Raw genomic sequence first — 22,506 nt, 5'->3', positions numbered from 1 at the left:
TAATTTAACTACATACTGGTTGAGAAGTTGTTGCTGTGATACCGATCCTTAGACATTGTAGAGAGACTTGCTTTATGACCTAGTACGTTCAATTTTTGTCAACTTTCTACATATTCTTGCTTATATTCATTCTGTAGTTGTTGAGTGCATTGTTCTACATGTATTCATTAAATTAAGCTTGCTAATTGTGTTAAGATCTTCTGGTTCCTTAAAGATTTTTTTTGTCCCCTTGATCTATGCATTAGTTTCCAGTGGTGCAGTAACAAATTATCACAAATAGTGTGGTAAACAACAGAAATGTATTCTCTTACAGTTCTGGAAGCTAGAAGTCTAAAATTAAGGCACCTGCAGGGCAGAATTCTCTGGAAGCTTTAGAGAATCCATTCTTTGCCTCCTCCAGATTTGGGTGGCTGTTGACATGTAAGTGGGAATGTGGCTCCATCACTCCAGTCTCTGCTTGTGTGGTCACATTACCTCCTGTCTGTTTTCTCTTCTCACATCTCCCTCTGTCTTTCTCTTAGGACGACACTGGTCATTGGTGTCATGGCCTACCTGACCAATCCAGAAAGATCTCATCTCAAGAACTTTAATTACATCTGTAAAGACCCTGTTAACAAATAAAGTAAGGTTTCAGGGATTAGGACATGGATGTATCTTTTTGGGGGCTACTATTCAACCCACTAAAGTCTATTAGAGAGAGATGGAAAAATCAGCTACTATGATGATAGAGTTCTCTTTCTTCTTGTACTTTTGTCAACTTTAGCTTCACATATTTTGTATATTAGAGATGTATTTATGATTTGTATCTTCCTTGTATATTGAATATTTTATTATGTGGAGACCTCTCTTTATCTCCAGTCACACATACCCCCCACCTAGAAAGTCTATTGATGAAAAACTACCAGTTGCTATTTGTCTGAAAAAGATGATTTGTTTTCCCTTTTCCATCATCTTTTTTGCTAGGCATAGAATTCTAAGGTTACATTTTTTTCCCCACCCTTAGGGTTTCACTCAATTATCTTTTACTTAAAAAAATATTTCCAGGGTGCTTCGGTGGCTCAGTTGGTTAAGCCTCTGACTCTTGATTTTGGCTCAGGTCATGATCTAACAGTTAGATCAAACTTCCCCCAACCTCCACCCTCCACCACCCATCTCTGGTTCTGCTTTGACAGTATGGAGCCTGCTTGGGATTCTCTCTCTGCCCCTTGCCCGTACATGTGTCCTCTCTCTCAAAACAAATAAACTAAAAAAGAAGTATTCCCCACACTTCCCAGGGCCAGATAATTAGCATAGTTCTAGGCCCAGGCAATTAAAAACATGCACTGCTTCAAAAACTATATGCCATTAATTCATATGTGAGAACACTGTCTGATTAAATCATTGTTAAGTGATTGGTAAACAGTTCCATTAAGTATAGTACAGAATATATGGGAAAACATAGGTAGAGGAGCCGAAATAAACGTGGACATTGAAGAACATCCGAGACAATTTCTCACTGGCTGAAGGGATTCTTTACACTAACTTCGTATCTGTGGAAATAAAGATTATCTGCTAGTTTAGTGTAGTAACGGTGTTTTCTCGACTTTACCACAAGTAGCTAGAATGTGCTCCACAATAAACAATTATAACATATATTCTCATATAATATACTGCTATTGCTATAATTGGAGAACGCAGAGGAATTAAAGAAATTATAATAGAGCTACATAACCTCTCCCCCTTGCCCCTCTGAACTCTCCCATATAATCTCAAATTTGTAGACAGATTTGTTAAACACTATAAAAAGCTTTGCATTTAATAATTTAAAATTCCTGGGGTGCCTGGGTGGCTCAGTTGGTTAAACGTGGGACATTGACTCAGGTCATGATCTCATGGCTCGGGAGTTCGAGCCCTGCGACCGGCTCTGTGCTGACAGCTCAGAGCCCGGATCCTGCCTCACATTCTGTGTCTTCTGCTCTCTCTGCCCCTCCCCACTCCTGCTCGCTCTCTCTCAAAATTAAATAAACATTAAAAAAAATAAAAATTAAAAATTCCTGGCCTCAGTGTATGGAGAAGTTAAGACACTTAAAAAGAAGAATCCATGAAGAGCTCACTCGCATTCTTTTTTAAGCCACCTTGCTACGTTTCGGTTTTTATTCTTGGTTTTGAAGGTTTCCGCAGTGTGGGCTGAGGCCCACGAGCAGACTCATCAAGGGCCACCCAGGATAGTCCCACCCATTTGTAACGTGCGAACCAGGGCCTCTCGTGGCTCCCTAGCTCTGTCGTCAACCAAAGGCCGGGGCTATGAAGTTCTGCGCGGTGCGGAGGCCCATTTAATCCGGAGGGCGTACGAAAAACACCACTGAAGCGGGGGCCCGGACCATAGCGAACGCCGAACGGTTTCGGGCGCATCTTCAAGGGCCAGCCAGATTCCGGTCGTCCCGGTAACCAGACAAAGAACGCGCTTGCGCAAACTCCTTGTCACGTGGGGCTGGGTCGGGGGCGGGACCGACGGCTGCTCCTTCGGACCCGCGGCCCCTCCCCTCTCAGCGCCGAGGCCAGCCGAGGCGGGGCAAACCTCTGCCCTTTTGCGTGGGGGTGACTCACAGCTCCTGCCTCTTTTCACTTTGGTCTCTCTTGGCTCGTTCCTCGCACCACGTGCCCTCCTGGCCGCGCCCCCAGCTGCCCTTTCCAACTGCCTGTTGGAAGTTGCTGTAAAATGTCGTGAGGGGCGCTGCCGCTTTACGGCTGCCTCTCCCAGGCTAGAGCCCGGGAGCGCCCACCGCCGTCAGCCCTGTCTCGAAGAGTCTGCTCGGCTGAGACGGAGAGACCCGCCGCGCCGCTCCCCGCCCCGCCGCGCCCGTGCCGGCCGCCGGCGATGTGAGCTCGAGGTGGCTGCGGTGCCCCCTGGCCCGGGGTTGAGACGGGCGGCAGGTGCCTGTGAGGCGGGAGGGTGCTGGGGGCCTGCAGGATGGAGGAAAGCATGGAAGAGGAGGAGTGGGGCAGCTACGTGGCGATGATGGACGACCAGAACCACAACAACTGGGAGGCCGCGGTGGACGGCTTCCGGCAGCCCCCGCCACCGCCGCCACCCCCCTCGTCGATCCCAGCCCCTGCGCGCGAGCCGCCAGGGGGGCAGCTGCTGGCGGTGCCCGCGGCCTCGGTGGACAGGAAAGGCCCCAAGGAGGGGCTCTCGATGGGGCCACCGCCACCGCCGGAGGCCAATGGGGTGATCATGATGTTGAAGAGCTGCGACACGGCCGCCGCCGTGGCCAAGGCGGCCCCCGCCCCCACTCCCAGCTCCACCATCAACATCAACACCTCCACCTCCAAGTTCTGTGAGTCCAGCCTCTTCCCTGCAGCCTTGGCTTTTCTCCTCCCCACCCGGACACCGAATCCACCCTTCTCGGCCAGCCCCGCTTCCTTTGTTTCAGGCCTGGGTCTCTCCTCCCCTCCCCGCCTCCCTCCCCCCTCGTTCGGTGTCTGCGGCCAGCGCCTTAGCGGCCCTGGCTTCTTGTGTTACCTGGCCTAGAGAAGCAGCCTGGTGCGCCCACAGCCCCAAGTTCTCCTGCAAATGCGATCCTTATCCCAGCTGGCTATCTCTCAACATTAAGAAGCCCTTTTCTTCTCCGTTGCCCCTGAAAAGTTTCGCCCTCAAACGTGAGGGGAAAATTAGGCCGTCTGAGTTTCGTTAAAGGATTCTTCTTTTTTTTTTTTTCTTTTTTGTAGTCAGAGAGAAATCTGGCAAGTTGTGTTCTTGTGCTTTTAGCCCGTCTGCGTTCGACAAGTCAGGAATTAGAAAGCTGACCAATAGTTACACCTCGTTCTTTCCCTTCACTAGCGTGCACTTTCTACGTCCTGATAGAGAACTGTAGCTGTTTTTAGAGTGACACCAATGCGGTGGGAGCGACATCCGTTTTGAAGCTAATAACGTATGAAATTACTTGTCAAAGCGTACACTCATAAGAATAAGCCATTTAGCATGTGTACAAGATAACGTTGAACTTTAGGTTAGTGGTCCGTGTTAATGCTCAATTGCAGGCGGAAAGATTTAAGACCAAAATCTGTTTTGTAATCTGAAACTGACCCTAAACCGACCCTAAACGTAATTTCTCTAGCTAGGAAAAAAGAGTGCTTTTGCTTTGAGTGGGGTGTTTTTGTTTTTTTTGTTTTTTTGGAGGTGGTGGTAGTGGTGAAAAGTGACCATGGCAGCCAGATTTTTCTCTCCTATTAATAACTGCAAGTTTTAAATGACATCTGGTAAAGCAACTGGAGATTTCATTTCTAGTTACTAATTTTATCAAGCAGTACCAGTAATTGTCCAATTAGCTGTGTAGAGAAAATACCTGCCTTGATTCAAATATATATTTAACAACCTTATGCTTTTATTTTTTTGGTGGGAACAGCCCATAATCTAATTTATTTGCCCTCAAGATACAGCTTTGGTCAAAGACATTCATATGTAGGTATGGTTGGTAAGATTTGGATATGATTTTTTTTTTTTTTTGTATCATGTGTATGTGAGAATAATATATAGTTTGTGTATTGAAGTCTAGTAGTGAAACCAGGCTTTGGACAGTGTGGCCTAGTGACTTATCTAAATGCTGCAGGATCTTGTTTTAGTGCTTAAACAGTTCATTTGAGAGTTCAGAAAACATCATCCAGTCAAGAGCAGAAACCAATGAAATTAGGAACAAAAGAAAGACTTGCTAAACCAAAAGATCGTTCTTTGAAGATCGATAAGCTAGATAGACCTCTCTCTGGTAAGACTGATCAAGTAAAATACATGAAAATATAATTAAGTGAAAAAAAATGGGAAGTAACTACAAGCATGAGATTTCAAAAAAGAATTTTACGAATTCCTGTAGGTTAATAAGATGAAAAGTATCAATTATTAGAAAAATACATATTGAAAGTTGGTATCAGAAGAAATGGATAGCTTGAACTAATAAATATTTAACAAAGTGGAAGGGTAAAGACCTCCCCTTTCAAAAACTGGACTGAGAAATGAATTGCATTGGACTCTTAAATAACAATTCCTTTTTACAAGTTCTAGAAACGGAAATAAAAAGATGCCTAATTTGTTTTATAAGGTTAGTGAAATCTTGATTTTAAAACTAGATAAGGACAATATGAGAAAATTATAGACCTGTTTCAGTTATTAGCATAGATATGAAAATCCTACACATCAAATCTAACAATGTGTTAAAAGAATCCTGATCTATGGAGTTTAAGAATGTAAATATGACTCAACATCTATTTACTGTTAATATAATTTATCTCATTAATAGACTAAAGGAGGAAAATCATGATTATCTTGATACCGTAAAAGCATTTGATAAGATCTAATAGCTATGTGATAAAAAACTCTTTTCCCACGATTGGGATATGAGATAACTAGATCGAGGTCATTACCAAAAACCTACAGCAAATAATAATACTTAGTAGAGAAATTTTAGATTCATTCACTTTAAGATAAGTAACAAGTTAAGGATGCCCTTTATCACTATTATTTGTTTAACATTCTAAGAAAAGTCCTGGCTAACACTACAAAGGGAAAAAATAAGTGTAAGGATAGGAAGGGAAGCAATAAAACCCATTATTTGCAGATAACATCACTTACCTAGAAGAACCATTAGAATTAAGAGAAACTATTAGAACTCGTAAGAGTTTAGCAAGGTTCCTGGATTCGAACCATAGGGCACCTGAGTAGCTCAGTTGGTTCAAGTGTCCAACTTCAGCTCAGGTCATGATCTCACAGCTCGTGAGTTCAAGCCCTGCATCAGGCTCTGTGCTGACAGCTCAGAGCCTGGTGCCTGCTTCAGATTTTGTGTCTTCCCCTCTCTCTCTACCCCTCCCCCCGCTCACACTCTGCTTCTGTCTCAAAAATAAACATTACAAAAAATAGGATCAAACCATAAAAATTAATAACACTTACTCACTAGCAATAAACAGCTAGTATAGGGAATCAGAAGTAAATATCATATACAATAAAAGCAACAAAACCATAAAGTCTGTAGAAAACTTTAAAACTTGAATAAGGAACCAGAAGAGAATCTAAATAAATCTTTCCATGCTCTTGAGATATGTTTGTTTATTATTATGAGGGTCAGTTTTGTCCATTTTAATCTATAAATTCGATTAAACTGCCATCAGAATTCCAGTTGGTTTGTCTAACAAACTCAGTAACCTAGATCTAAAACTCATATGGCAGATAGAATAAAGTTTACAAACAGCTAAAGCAGTCTTAAAGATTTGTTTTTGGTGGGATTTGCCTTATTGGAAATTAAGATACTATTTCAAGGCTGTAGTAATAAAAACTGTAGTGTAAGTGCACAAATGGAAAAATAGACTTGGGAACAAATTAGATAGTGGAGACTTACCCATATGTGTTCAGGAGCTTAAGAGAAATCATTGGAGAAAGGAGTCCTATTAGGAAGAGTGGCTCAGTATATGGAGAAAAAAAACAAACCCTATAGCACAGGCAGAATGGGTTATGGATAAATTAAAAAGACCTAGATGTGAGAGGAGAAATTATAAAATTAATGGAAGACATTGTTGAAGTTCTTTTCTTACGGACCAGGGACTCCTAATGCTTCAAAAATATGAAGGTGAAAAAGTAGTGATTTTGATTATATAAAAATTAAAGATTTTCATTCAGTGAAAGATGAAAGCATGAGAGAAGGTATTTGTAGTGCCCAGTATTGATAAGGGATTGATATATAGACTAGACAAGGAACTACACATCCCTAAGAAGAGGGCAGCAACCTTTGTAGAAAAATAGGCAAAGGATATTAATAGATAGCTTATGGAATAGCAAATCTTAACTTGCATAGAAAGAGATGTTTGGAATTAAGTAATCAAGAGACATTCAAATTGAAAGAGTAATAGTATCTTTTCCCACCTCTTAAGTTGGCAAAAAGTAGAAAGTGAGATGGCACCAAGTGTGGGTATGGATACAGGATTTGCTGGTTGCACTGACAGTGTAGTGGACCAGTGAGGTGTTGAGATGCCCAGAGTCTCTGTGGACCAAATAATGGAAGATAGCTGGAGTGTTGATGAAGCTCTGAGCTGTGACAGTGAAGGTGTGTTTCTGGACTGTAAGATGAAAACAGCTTCTGGCGGTCTGTATTTGGAATAGATAAAAAGCAAGCATTTGTTAGCTTGATAGATGCATACTAGGCGCCAGGGATTGTGTTGATCTGTCCCAGTAGAGACCATATCTGGAACAGCAACTACAACTGGAGTCACCACTTGATGATTTACCATAATCCACAGTCATTCTCCAAGATTCAGGTTCTCTGCACTGACCCAATAGGTTAGTGAAACAGAATGTCGTAACAGTTACCATCCCTGTGTCTTCTAGGTCTTTGAAGTTGGTTCTGTCCTCTCGTTTCCACAGAGGTGTGCTCTTGCTTTGGGTTTATTTTGTTAGAAAGGGGTACATCTAGGGGATTTTTTTTGGCCCTTCTTATGCTCATAACCCTTACTACATAGTGTAGGGAGCCTTTAACTGTGTGTTCAAGAACTGGGGAAATTACAGGGTGGGTCTGTGGATTCGCTGGGCCCATTGAGATGGATGGAAGCCAGAACACTCTTTCTCAATGTGACATCACAGCTCCTGATCTGACTGGTTTACCATAGTGACGTTCTGGTCCCTTAGGGTTAATATGGGCTTAGAGCCGGCGTTAAATAACCCCCCCAAAAGCCTGATTGATTCTGTTTCCCACATGCACTGTGTCCTTGATGAAAAACTGCATGTTCTATTTGGAAAAGGCTAGGAGAATGACTTTATGCGCTTGATGGAATTTTGTAGGGTCCTTCCTCAATGGAACCCATTCTCTCCTTTTTTCCAGGCGCTCTGTGTCTTTGAACAAGTTCAGCCTGCGTATTAGGTGATATGCCATAACTCTTCCATTGTGGCCACTTAAGTCAAGCCTCAGTTTGATATATCTAGAGTTTTTTTGTTTTCATTTTCTTTTTTTCTTCTCGTCAAGTAATACATTGGTATACTCCACATCTGTTTTTTTTATGGACACTATGGTTAGCCACCACCAGAGATCCAAGCCATTCTGATAACGGGTCTGGCCCTCCTGCCTGTTATAATAACCAGGCCTACTTTATATATGACGGTTAAGTGCTTCTACTTGTCCTTTATCACCTTGGAAATCCCACTATCCCATTGAAATCAGGGAGCTCCTTTTAGTGGCAGTATTACCCATCTTTAGCCCAGAACTAAAAAGGACAGCCACCACAGCAGTTTTCAAGGAAATCCGTGTATCCTTCACCAATGTATTTCTTAATTCCTTGATGAAGGGTCTTGGAGGACATTTAAGAGAGAGAGAGGTAGAGAGAGTTGAATATGATAAAAACACTCAAACAGTCTTGTCTTCATAAGTCTAGATTCATTCTTCTGCATACTAAGGAAATTTCTGGTGTTCCAAACTCACCTTCCCTCCCTCGTCCTCTTCATTCTCCTATTCTTCCTCTTTCTCCTCTTTGTCTATTTCCTTCTTTCTCATACACCTTTTCTCCTTCCCTCTCCATTTATATTCAGTAAATTGTACCCAGTTGAGGCATAAAGTTTTATCTAGGATTTGAGCCAGCTAGAAGCTAGCCTATTGCTACGAATGCTGGCAGAAGTCAGGAAACTCCTGGATCAGAGAAAGAAATGTTATTCGTGGCACCACAAATAGGGTGAGGATCAGCATATTTGCATAGGTTCCCCTTACCCCCCAAGTCTCCAGAGACAAGCACAGCACGGCCAAGGTGGATGCTCCCTCATTGGGCTTGTGTTGCAGCTGAAGAATATTGAACTTGGGGAATCTACTGCTTTTATAGAAAGCAGTAAGCAAGCTGCTTCTTTGTTCAGGGGAAGATAATACCTCACCTTTCAAGGTTACCAGCTGTAGAGTGGCTCAGGTTCAAGAGCAGTTGGTCTGGGTCTTGCAGTCTTAGCACACTCAGCAAGACATGTAGGAGTGCAAGAAGCCCAAGGAAGACTACCTCTCCAGAGGTAACCATGACTGCAGTTGAGAACATTTTCATCATTTAAATACTTTTTATGCCTCTTTGCTTTCAGTTCCCCACCCCCTAGCCCCACTGCTTTCTGTTACTAGGTTTTCATATACATGGTATCATATAATCTGTATTATTTCATGCTTGGTTTCTTTCCTTCACCCTGTATTTGAGATTCATTCATATTCTTGCATGTTACTGAGTTTAGGGCTGAGTTCTGTTTTGGCTGGGATACTACAAATTGTGTATCTGTTCATCTGTTGGTGATCATTTGGGTTGTCTCCAATTTGGGTTATTATGAATAAAGCTGTTATGAACCATCATGTGGATTTTGTGTAAATATAGGTTTCCTTTCTTCCTTTTTATTTTTTTATGCTTATTTGTTTATTTTGAGAGAGTGTGCATGTGCACAGGTGGGGCAGCAGCAGAGAGAAAGGGAGAGAGAGAATCCCAAGCAGCCTCCACACACCAGTGCAGAGCCCAATACGGAGCTTGAACCCACGAACTGTGAGATCATGACCTGAGCCGAAATTAAGAGTTGGACACTCAACTGACTGAGCCACCCAGGAGCCCCTAGACATAGGTTTTCATAAATATATCTGTAAATGGAATTGCTTGGTCATACATTAGTTACATGTTTAACTTTATGAGAAACTGCCAACCTGTTTTTTCAGAATGGCTGTGTCATTGTACATTCCCATTAGGAATGTGTAAAAGCTCCATTTGCTGCACATACTTATTTATACTAAGTATGCTTCACATTCTTGGAATTGTAAGGTTTTTTTTTGGTTTTGTATTTTGTTTTAATTTTAGCCTTTTTAGAGGGAGAGTAGTAATATCTCATTGTGGTTTTGTTTTGCATTTCTCTTTTACACATGCCATTGGCTTTTCATGTGCTTATTGCCCTTTAATGCAATTTTGTTTGTGAGAATCTTTGTGTTTCTTGGGTTGTCTTAAGAATTCAGCATTACTTTTAGATACATATTTTATGAGATAATATGTAGTATGAGTGCTATGTCTCTGGTTTGTCTTTTTATTCTTGACCATGTCCTGCAAAGAATAGATGTATTAAGTTTTGATGAAGTCTAACATCAGTTTTTTTCCTACAGCTGGTACTGTTTTTTTTTTTAATCTTAAGAAACATTTGCTTATCTCATAATCAGGGAGATTTTTTTTTCCTATATTTTATTTTAGAAATTTTATAGTTTTAGCTTTTATGTTTAGATCTGTGATCTAAGTTATGAGTTGATACTGGTGTGTAGTAAGAGATAAGGATTGAAGTTCTTTTTTTTTTTTTTTGAATGGATATCCAGTTGTTTCAACACCATTTATTTAAAAGATTATCCTGTTTTTACTGACTTGCTTTGGCGACTTGTTGAAAAATAGCTGACCATGTATTTGTGGGTCTAAATTCCATTAATCTGTTGTTGGGTGTATCATATCTAGGATTGTTAAATCTTCTTGTTGAATTGGTTGGTTGATCATTATGGAATTCTGTCTTTATCTTACTCTGAAGGATGCTTTTCTTGTTAGCTGTTCAGTTTTTTTTTTTTTCTTCAGAATTACTGTTAACACAATGTATCTTTTCCTATTATTTTATTGTAATCTGTATGTATTTAAAGTGCATTTCTTGGGGCGCCTGGGTGGCGCAGTCGGTTAAGCGTCCGACTTCAGCCAGGTCACGATCTCGCGGTCTGTGAGTTTGAGCCCCGCGTCGGGCTCTGGGCTGATGGCTCGGAGCCTGGAGCCTGTTTCCGATTCTGTGTCTCCCTCTCTCTCTGCCCCTCCCTCGTTCATGCTCTGTCTCTCTCTGTCCCAAAAATAAATAAACGTTAAAAAAAAAATTTTAAAGTGCATTTCTTGTATACAGCATGTGGTTTTGTTTTGCTTTTTAAAATCTAGTCTAACAACCTCTGCCTTTTAATTGGAACATTTAGACCATTTACACTTAATGTAATTAATGACATGGTAGGGTTTAAATCTACCATCTTCCAATTTATTTTCTCTTTGTCTCCTCTGTTCTTTTGTTTTTCTTAAATTTCCTCTTTACCTGTCTTTTCATTAATTATTTTTTATGATTCATTGTTTGTCTCCAGTTTGGCTTATTAGCATGCCTTTTTTTTTTTTTATATTTTAGTAAATTTAGTATTTACGATATGAAAACCAAACTTATCACAGTGTACCTTCAAGTATTAGACCACTTCACATATAGTATAATAATCATATCAGTATACTTTGTTTCTTCTTCCTGCCCTTTACGCTGTGTTGCCACTGCTATAATCTTCTACATATAACGTGTCAAATATAGAGTTGCTAACTCAGCTTAAAACAAACATTTATCTTGAAAAAAAATTGAGGTGAAATTTATGTAACATAATACTCACCATTTTAAAGTGAACCATTCAGTGGCATCTAGTGCATTCACAGTGTAGTGCAACTATCTCTTTATCTGGTTCCAGAACATTTTCATCACCCTAAAATAACGTGTCTTACCTGTTAAGCAGTTACTCCCCATTCCTCCCTCCCATCAGCCTCTGGCATCCATCAATCTGCCTTCTGTCTCTATGGGTACACCTATTCTGGATATTTCGTATGAATGGAATCATAATATATGAAACTTGTCTTAAATAATCAAAAATTGGAAAGTATTTTATATTTACTTAGTTATTGTTTCTATTACTCTTTATTCCTTTGCTTGGACCCAAGTTTTCACCACTTTTCTTCTGCCTTGAGAATTTCCATTAACATTTCTTATCGTGCAGTCCTTTTGGCCTTGAATTTATTCAGCTTTCGTTTGTCTGCACAAGTAGTTTACCTTTATTTTCTTTTTAAAATTTTCTTTTTTAATTTTATTTTTTCAATTTACATCCAAATTAGCGTATAGTACCACAGTGATTTCAGGAGTAGATTCCTTAATGCCCCTTACCCATTTAGCCCATCCCCCCTCCCACCACCCCTGCAGTAAGCCTCTGTTTGTTTTCCATATTTAAGAGTCCCTCATGTTTTGTCCCCCTCCCTGTTTTTATGTTATTTTTGCTTCCCTTCCCTTATGTTCATCTGTTCTGTGTCTTAAAGACCTCATATGAGTGAAGTCATAGGTTTGTCTTTCTCTGACTAATTTCGCTTAGCATAATACCCTCTAGTTCCATCCATGTAGTTGCAAATGGCAAGGTTTCATTCTTTTTGATTGCCGGGTAATACTCCATTGTATATACATACCACATCTTCTTTATCCATTCATCCATCGATGGACATTTGGGCCCTTTCCATACTTTGGCTATTGTTGATAGTGCTGCTATAAACATGGAGGTACACGTGTCCCTTCGAAACAGCATACCTGTATCCCTTGGATAAATACCTAGTAGTGCAATTGCTGGGTCGTAGGGTAGTTCTGTTTTTAATTTTTTGAGGAACCTCCATACTGTTTTCCAGAGTGGCTGCACCAGCTTGCGTTCCCACCAGTAGTGCAAAAGGGTTCCTTTTTCTCTGCATCCTTGCCAACACCTGTTTTTTCCTGAATTGTTCATTTTAGCCATTCTGACGGGTGTGAGGTGGTATCTCATTGTGGTTTTGATTTGTATTTCCCTGATGGTGAGTGATGTTGAGCATTTTTTCATGTGTCAGTTGGCCATCTGGATGTCTTCTTTGGAGAAGTGTCTATTCATGTCTTTTGCCCATTTCTTCACTGGATTATTTGTTTTTTGGGTGTTGAGTTGATAAGTTCTTTATAGATTTTAGATACTAACCCTCTATCTGATATGTTGTTTGCAAATATCTTCTCCCATTCTGTCGGTTTCCTTTTAGCTTTGCTGATTGTTTCCTTCACTGTGCAGAAGCTTTTTATTTTGATGAGTTCCCAATAGTTCATTTTTGCTTTTGTTTCCCTTGGCTCCAGAGGTGTGTTAAGTAAGAAGTTGCTGCGGCCAAGATCAAAAAGGTTTTTGCTTGCTTTCTCCTCAAGGATTTTGATGGCTTCCTGTCTTACATTTAGGTCTTTCATTCATTTTGAGTTTATTTTTGTGTACGGTGTAAGAAAGTAGGTCCAGGTTCATTCTTCTGCATGTTGCTGTCCAGTTTTCCCAGCACCACTTGCTGAAGAAACTGTCTTTATTCCATTGGATATTCTTTCCTGCTTTGTCAAAGATTAGTTGGCCATATGTTTGTGGGGGTCCATTTCTGCATTCTCTATTCTGTTCCATTGATTTGAGTGTCTGTTTTTGTGCCAACTTTACCTTTATTTTCTAAGGATATTTTTGTTGGATATAGAATTCTAGATGGGCAATTTGTGTTTTGTTGTGTTTTTCTTTGTCAACACTTTAAAGATGTTTTTCCTTGTCTTCTGGCCTGCCTTGTTTCTTATTTAATAAATGTCTGTATAGTCTTGTCTTTGTTACTCTCTCTAACGTGTCTTTTTTTTCTGGTTGCTCTTAGGATTTTCATTTATGCCTTAAGTTTTCAGCAGTTTAGTTGTTACATTCCTTGGGGTAGGGTTTTCTTTATGTTTATTCTTTTTATTCATTGAGATTCTTGGATTTGTAGGGTTTTAGAATTTGTCAAATTTGGGGTGCCTGGATGGCTCAGTTAGTTAAGCGTTCGACTTTGGCTTAGGTCATGATCTTATAGTTCGTGGATTTGAGCCCCACACCCTGCTTTGGGCTCTGTGCTGACAGCTCAGAGCCTGGAGCCTGCATCGGATTCTGTGTCTCCCTCTCTCTCTGCCCCTCATCTGCTCATGCTCTTTCTCTGTCTCTCAAAAGTAAATAAACATTAAAAAAAAAAAGAAAGAATTTGTCAAATTTGGAACATTATCGTTCATTTTATATGTATATGTGAATATATATACGTATTTAGATTTACCATTCCCCGTCAGTTACACATATTGTTAGAACACTTGTTATTGTGCCCTGAATCACCGAGATTCTGATCATTATCTCTTTTCGTTTTTTTTTTTCCCCTCCCTGTGCCTCAGTTCATATAGTTTCCATTGCTACGTCTTCCTTGGTATCTGATCTGCTGTTAATCCTGCTTTTATTCAGCAGGAGATCGAGCTGTTTATAATGTAGGCCATCACTGAGTCCAGGTTTGAGCCAGTTAACGGAGCAAACTGTGATAACCATATCTAGTTGCTTGAGGTAGTGCAATAAATAATCTTTAGTGAGTATATTCCTTTTGATAACTTAAGTGTTATCTAAAGTTATGTTTCCTTCTACTCAGTACCCGTAGACTCTGATCCCATGTGTATTCTCTAGGTTTTTGTTAACATAAAGTATTTTCTTTTTTTTAATTTTTAAATATTTATTTAAAATTTTTTTTAATGTTTATTTTATTTTTGAGAGGGAGCATGAGTGGGGAGGAGCAGAGAGAAAGGGAAACAGAATCTGAAGTAGGTTCCAGGCTCTGAGCTGTCAACACAGAGCCCGACTTGTGGCTTGAACCCACAAACCGTGAGGTCATGATCTGAGCTGAAGTTGGAGACTTAACCGACTGAGCCACCCAGGTGCCCCAATGTTTGTTTTTGAGAGAGAGAGTGTGAGCGGGCAAGGGGTACAGAGAGAGGGAGACACAGAATCTGAAGCAGGCTCCAGACTTCGAGGTGTCAGCACAGAGCCCAACGTAGGGCTCGAACTTACGAACCACGAGATCATGACCTGAGCTGAAGTTGGATGCTTAACTGACTGAGCCACCCAGGCACCCCTCCAACATAAGATATTAATGTCTTTGGACATCTTAGAGTCTTCCAAGAGTCTGTAGTGTTTTTTGGAATGTAAGCTGACTCCCACTGGTTTATATTTAGTACTTGTTCCCCTGGAGAATCTGATTTAGTTGGAGGTTTAGGGACAGCTTGTAGGTAAGGCGTGTGGAGATCTGCATTCCCTCGTAGGTTTCAGGTAATGTCATGACAGAGTCTTTAGTTAGGTAAAGACTAGCCTCATATTGTGGAGGACGGGTACTTCTTAGGCAGGGAAGGCTCAGTGACTTTTGTGAGATCAGAGTTCCCAGATTGATCAGAGTCCACCAGACTGGTTCCATTTCAAGTCTCAAGGTCGTACTGTTTCACAGTCAGTACCCTTTCACTTAAGAGATTTATCTAAGCTTTAAATTATTTTTGTATGGTTACTGTGTGTAACTTGCAGGATCATTCTATTTCTGATTTTTTAGCTATGTCAACCCTGTGCCTGTAAGAATTAAGAGATTCTTTTATGACAGTCACGGATGCTCTTTGGTCTTTGTTCATTGAGCTAATAATTTTCTTAAAGTTTTCACCTGTTACCAGAATCAGTTTACTCCACAGTCTGTGTTTCTCATTTCCATCATAACTGCCAGAACAGTCTGCCATGTCGTTTCCTCAAGAACTTTATTCTGGGTATCCATAGGTGATAATTTAACTCTTTACTGATGCCTGGCAGGTCCTGTTGTATTATGTTATCTGATGTTGGCACTGTCATCCTTTTCTAAATCCACCTAGATCGCAGGGTGCCTGGGTGGCTCAGTTGGTTGAGTGTCTGACTCGGTTTTATCTCAGGTCATGATCTCTTGGCCCATGAGTTCGAGCCCCATGTCAGACTCTGTGTTGCCAGCGCAGAGCCTGCTTGGGATTCTCTCCTTCTGTCTCTGCCGCTCCCCAGCTCACGTACTCTTTCTCTCTCTCTCTCTCTCTCTCTCTCTCTCTCTCTCTCTCTCTCAAAAGAAATAAACTTAAAAACAAAAAAAATCCAACTAGATGGGAAAACCAGAGCCAGCTTTCTAGCTTATGAGAGTGTGTCCTTAACTACTCCAGTACCAAATACTTTATCATTTATAGTTCAGTGCAAGCAATCACTAGGTATCCAAAGCAAGAAGAGATTTAATACTGGAATTAGGTCCTTGAAAAATTGTTGAAGAGGTTGGAGGTATAGAAGTCAGTGAGGCTGCTCCACTCGAGCTGAGGGCAGGCTCCTGCTGGTGCTGCGACACCATTATGCTTACGTCATCACACCTGCCTCCCTCATCCCTGAAGCTGGTCACCAGACCCTGGAACTTGGAGTTGGGATGCCACAAATTCTAACGTCTCTTGACTTGCCAGAATCGCCGGCAGCAATAATACATCCTTTGTCTCACTTTGGCCTTCCAGATTTCACTCAGATGTGTCTCATTGGTGGAATCCGATTGGGGAAGTGTAATTATTTAGTTCATCTTTACATTCTACATTGGTTAGCTTTCTGTGATAATAACTCCCCACATCTCAGGAGCTTATGGAACAGCGCAGGTTTATTCTTGCTCATGTTATATTTGTGGCTGGCAGTTGGCTGTGGCTTTTCACATGTCCTCTCATTTGCAAGAGCAGCTCTTTTCTGGGTCCTGTCACTCTTGGCAGAGGCAAACAGAGGAAAGTGGACAGAAGCACTAAATGGCTTTTAAAGCTTTTGCTCAGATGTAGCACGTCACATCTGCTCATACTGCAAATATATTAAATAGAGTGGAATGAATGGTTCCCTGTTGCAAAGTATTGGGGATGGAGGCAGGTGGGACTGGGGTTTGAGGGTAAAAGGCAGTGAGGGGATAAAGACGGATAAAGACAGGGACAGTGGGGGGGATCTTGCCTTGACTGACAATACTGTGCAGTGGTCTTAGGAAAGTGATTAACCTAGTGCACCAAATGTTTCTCTTCAGGTAAACAAAAGTTTCACGGTATTTTATTTTATTTTATTTTATTTTATTTTATTTTATTTTATTTTATTTTATTTTATTTTATTTTATTTTATTTTCCAACGTTTATTTATTTTTTTTTGGGGACAGAGAGAGACACAGCATGAACGGGGGAGGGGCAGAGAGAGAGGGAGACACAGAATCGGAAACAGGCTCCAGGCTCTGAGCCATCAGCCCAGAGCCCGACGCGGGGCTCGAACTCACGCACCGCGAAATCGTGACCTGGCTGAAGTCGGACGCTTAACCGACTGTGCCACCCAGGCGCCCCAGTTTCACGGTATTTTAAATTGAACTCCGTGAAATCACTGTTTTTTTTTTTTTAAATTAATGATTAAAAATGTGTTAAAATGGACTTTTGAATTGGATGAAAAGTGTTAACTGATTTTCGTAAATCCTACCCTTTGCATCTGCCAGTTTCCAGATTGGTTGATCCTTTGGCAAGCGTATCAGTTAATACATTCAGGTCTTAAAATATGCTCGGTTTATAGCATCTGTTGGTCGTTACTGGGTATTTTCTTACCTTTCAGTTTAGTGGAGTTGTGCCGCAGTAAGTGGCACTGTGATACTGATTGATTGGCCGGATTCCAGGATCTCATTGGGAGTCTTGTCTTGCCATTTTTGACATGTATTGCATAAAGTGACACTGATGAAACCTTAAGGGAAAGTCATTGTAATGTTTATATAAGGCCCAGTCCCAAATCCCTAAAGGAAATGAATGCTGCTTGCTTCCTCTTTATTATTTTTTTAATGTTTATTTATTTTGAGAGAGAGAGGGAGGGAGGAGGGAGGGAGAGAGGGAGAACAAACACAAAAACAGGGGAGGGACAGAGAATCCCAAGCAGGCTCCACACTGTAAGCACAGAGCCCCATGTGGGGCTCGATCTCATGAACTGTGAGATCATGACCTGAGCTGAAACCAAGAGTTGGGACGCTTAACAGACTGAGCTGCCCAGGTGCCGTGCTTACTTCCTCTTTAAACTGTAACCCTGTAAGCTGTAGACTGTATGTAATCACATGGTAAACTGTTAAATACCATATAAAAATTATTATTGATAGCCTTTTGTAACATGTCTTGGCAGGAGAAACTGGCCTTCCCTTTTTCTTTCTACTTTTGTAGTCATTAGGCTATTAACCTCTATGGGTAGAGTTATATATAGGTCCATACTCTGCAGTTGCAGTTGCTCTGACCAGACATCTGAATGGCATTTTATTCATCAAATATTTATTTAGGGTCTTCTGTATGCCAGGGTAATACTTTAGTCTCTGTTGATGAGATAGAGGTTAGTGTGGAAGATGATGACAGATAATTATGGTACGTTATGATTAAATGCTATAGTAAAGTTATATAAGTGCATGGTAGCATAGAGGAAAAAGAGAATCTTTATGAAAACCAATAAAAGTTTGTCAGGTGGATTGAGGAGGCAAGATTGGGCTCAAGGAGACTTCCTTTGCAGAGGGAGCAGCCTGTGCTTAAGACCCAGAGTTGAAATTGTTGGAACACAGGGTTTGAGGAGGGAGTGGTACAGATTAAACCTAAATGGATAGAAAGGTGTGTAGATGTGAGGGGCTTGCCATGTTAAAGATAGGATTTTCTCCTGTAGGAATAGGAGCCACAGAGGGTATTAAGGGAGTCAGCTTGGCAAAATTTGTCTTAGCGTGTTAATTTAGATTAGAAAGGAGAGAATGGAGGCCTTGAGACTAGCTAGGGGGCTGTAATTTGTTGTAGTCTAGACAAGAAATGATGATGTGAATGAATAAAGTATTGGAAGAGATCATTTTTCAGATTTTAGAAATATTTGGGGACTAGAGTCTATAAAATTTGGTGGTGAAGGAGGGAGGATATAGATGTGGGAAGAGTATAGGTAGGTAGAGGTGTGTGTGTGTGTGTGTGTGTGTGTTTCTGTGTGTGTGTGTGTCTTTTTTAAGGTCTATGGAATAGTCACATAGAAAGGTCTAGTGCGCAGTTGGTAAAATCTGAGCTTTCTCATTCCGTGTGCCTTAGAATATTGGAAATCCTGAAATACTGAAACAAAAATTTCTTTCCAGTACATTTGTTTTTCTGAGCATTTGAGATTCACCAAACTCATTGGCCTTAATACAAAACAGCACAAAACTTTGTTTTTATTAAGGTACAGGTTTATCATTTAAAAACTTAAACTATATGAAAACCTATGTAATGAAAATCAGTGGTTCCCTCCTCTTCCACTTTCCATTCCTAACCCTCTAACTCAGAGTCAACTTTTTGTTCATTTAGCTGTTTCTTCTAGTGTTTATCTACATACTTCAGTTGCTGTTATTGCTTAATTTTTCACTTTTATATGATCTGTTGGCTTCCTGTTATTAATATGAGGTTTTAGTTCTCTTAAACTTCTACCTACCTTACCCCTCAATTCTTTTAATACCACAATTTTTGGATCAATTAATAAGCCATCTTTACATTATGATTATGGCCAGGAATGCATTCGGATTACATTTTCCTACACATAGATCTTCGTTATTAGTTGCTTTGTTTACACTTACATAATGTGTCAAACTTATTTTTAAAACTCTTCAGTGGCTTCATCAGATTCACCATGTATCTGTCACTGGTATTTTAAAAATGTTCCATTAATCAGTATTTTCGTGTCTGCTTGTGAAACTGTTACTCTGTTTCTATTTATTCTTTAGGGCCACTGCCCAGTTGCTACTCAGGGGCTTCCCAGATAGTGTTTTCCGGTGTGTGTGTGTGTGTGTGTGTGTGTAGAACTTATCTTCTAGTAGCTTCCTGAGAAAATGTGTATATATAATAAAGTTTTGTCTTTCCATGTCTAAAAATTCTGCTTTCACACTTGATTGATGTTTTGACTGGGTATAGAATTATTAACTGAAAATAACTTTTCCTTGGAATTTAAAGCGTTGCTTCATTGAATTTAAGCTTGCAGTATTACACTGGAGACTTCGGGTGCCATTTTAATTCTTGTTCTTTTGAACTAACCAAACTCCACACCCGAAAAACAAATAATTCATTGAAGAAATAGGCAGAAGACATGAATAGACACTTTTCTAAAGAAGACATCCAGATGGCCAACAGGCACATGAAAAGATGCTCAATGTCACTCCTCATCAGGGAAATACAAATCAAAACCACACTGAGATACCACCTCACTCTGGTCAGAGTGGCTAAAATGAACAAATCAGGAGACTATAGATGCTAGAGAGGATGTGGAGAAATGGGAACCCTCTTGCACTATTGGTGGGAATGCAAACTGGTGCAGCCGCTCTGGAAAACAGTGTGGAGGTTCCTCAAAAAATTAATAGATCTACTCTATGACCCAGCAATAGCACTGCTAGGAATTTACCCAAGGGATACAGGAGTGCTGATGCAGAGGGGCACTCGTACCCCAATGTTTATAGCAGCACTTTTGACAATAGCCAAATTATGGAAAGAGCCAAAATGTCCATCAACTGATGAATGGATAAAGAAGATGTGGTTTATATATACAATGGAATACTCCTTGGCAATGCAAAAGAATGAAATCTGGCCATTTGTAGCAATGTGGATGGAACTGGAGAGTGTTATGCTAAGTGAAATAAGTCAGGCAGAGAAAGACAGATACCAGATGTTTTCACTCATATGTGGATCCTGAGAAACTCAACAGAAGACCAAGGGGGAGGAGAAGGGGGGGAAAAAGTTACAGAGAGGGAAGGAGGCAAACCATAAGAGACGCTTAAATGCTGAGAATAAACTGAGGGTTGATGGGGGGTGGGGGGTGGGGTAGGGAAAATGGGTGATGGGCATTGAGGAGGGCACCTGTTGGGATGAGCACTGGGTGTTGTACGGAAACCAGTTTGACAATAAATTTCATTAAAAAAAATAATTTTTGTCTTTTGTATGTGACCTTTTTTCCCCTTGAGAAAATTTCTGGGATGTTTTCTTATTTTCATGTGTCAATATTTTTTTCCCTTTATGTTTTTTCTATTCTTTCTTTTTTTCTGGAATTATTGGTAGTTATATGTTAAATTTCCTGTTTTTGTCTTCTGTTAACTACTTTTGCCATATTTAATCTTTTCCTCAATGTTTTGGGAGAATTTGATATTTTCTTCAGTTGGTTTTTTTTTTAACAGTTGCTATATTTTTACATTAAGATCATTTGGATTGCTTCTTTTTCATGGCAGTCTTTAGTTTTTATTTTACATCTCCAAGGATAGTAATTATATGGGTTTTTAAAGTTTTTAAAAAGTTCTCAGATCTTTCTTTTTATCTTTTCAATTTTTGTTTTGATTTCTCATGTCAACTTTCTGCAGATATGGGTGATCTGTAGTAGTCTGTTCATACTTAAAACTGAAAAAGGCTAATTGTGGTAGTTGCGTGTTTACAAGGGACCTTACCAAGTATAAGTGTTGGCCTTCATTTTAGGCTATTTAGATGCAGAGCTGCTATTTTGTTGGAGAACTGCCAAATATTAGTATGTGAATATCTTTTCTCTGGCACTGTTGAGTTTCTCTAGAGGGAGGATCTTCATTCTGGGAGAATGGTGGGGGAGAGGTAAGTGGAACAGGAAGTAAAGTACATTTTTCCTGGTCCATGGCATTCCCTAACTTACAAAAAGGAGCAGGATTAGATGTTTGAGCATTTCTTATGTTGACTTTTTAATCTTTTTATTTATTTTTTATTTTAGAGCGAGCAAGTGGGGGTGAGGGGTAGAGGGAGAAAGTGAGAAAGAGAGAGCGAGATGGAGGGAGAATCTCAAGCAGGCTCCACACTCAGTACGGAGCCTGATGCGGGGCTCAATCCCATGACCTTGGGATTATAACCTGAGCTGAAATCAAGAGTTGGATGCTCAACCAACTGAACCATCCAGATGCCCCTCTTCTGTTGACTTTTGGCTTTTACTTAAATCAGCCCTGTGCTTTGTACACACGTTTGTGCAGGTACCTCTTACCTCCTTAATGTATCTATGTCTCAGAGTCCCAGGCTTTTATCTTTCAGTTTTTGCACAGAATAACCCTTCTGTAGACATGCAACCAATCTTCCTTCCTTCCCACTGCCCATTCTCTGCTTCTAACCCATACTCCTTGTATCCTGTCTTCGAGCCCTGAACTTCTCAGGGTCCTGCAGGGCAAAATTAGCTCACTTTTTGATGAGTGAGCTTGCACCTCAGCACACACTGCCTTAGGCTACTACTTCAAAGTTAAACTTACCTGGTCTTAATGTCACGGAGAGATTGACTTGTTTAAGTCTTTGAAGAAATCAGCAGACTTCTAAAACTATGGCAGACTTGCACTTGGCATGGTTTACACCTGTGTATTCAGTTGAACAGATACTTTCTATATGAATATTAAGAGATTTGGGATTAGTTGGAATTAGAGCTATAATGATAGCCCTTGACCTTTTCATATATACTGTTATAACATGTTCGTTTTAGGATGTGTGTCACAGTCTCAAGTGTGATGTTGTAATTGTACAATAATGTGTAGTAATTCTTCTAGAGGTATGTAGATTTCATTGTTGCTGTTTGGCTGCTGTAGCTGGTTTTCTGATCAAGTAGTGATGAAGGACATTTGCGTCATTACATTTCATTACATTTTGTCAAATTGAGAAATGTGTGGATTTTTAAGCAGTAAAACAATAATGAAATGTTTTTCCTATACAAGTTTTACAGTGTTTTTAGGAAAGAAACATGTTATTTTAACCAAGGCAAAGCAGGTTATATATTTAGTTTCGTATAGTTAGTATGTAAAAAGTCTTTTGTGGATTCTGTTTGGGGAGGATAGGATAGGATGGGGTGGGAAGCACAGAACCTTTAAACAATATTAATAAGGACTTACAGAAATAAAAATAAG

General features: G+C 40.2%; 1 protein-coding gene across 1 annotated transcript in view; it reads left to right on the top strand.

Annotated features, from left to right (window-relative positions):
• Positions 1–2,518: 2,518 nt before the first annotated feature.
• CACUL1 (CDK2 associated cullin domain 1) overlaps positions 2,519–22,506 on the top strand; it is a 78,650-nt gene continuing 58,662 nt past the window's right edge. Inside the window, exon 1 of the mRNA XM_043597677.1 lies at positions 2,519–3,317. Within this exon, the coding sequence (XP_043453612.1) occupies positions 2,951–3,317 (367 nt within the window). The 5' untranslated portion in view covers positions 2,519–2,950. The remainder of the gene's footprint in view (positions 3,318–22,506) is intronic.

The sequence above is a fragment of the Prionailurus bengalensis genome, chromosome D2, assembly GCF_016509475.1.
Source record: "Prionailurus bengalensis isolate Pbe53 chromosome D2, Fcat_Pben_1.1_paternal_pri, whole genome shotgun sequence".
Lineage (NCBI taxonomy): Eukaryota > Metazoa > Chordata > Mammalia > Carnivora > Felidae > Prionailurus > Prionailurus bengalensis.
The sequence above is the reverse complement of the archived record's forward strand: the minus strand, read 5'-3'. Positions and strand labels throughout refer to the sequence as shown.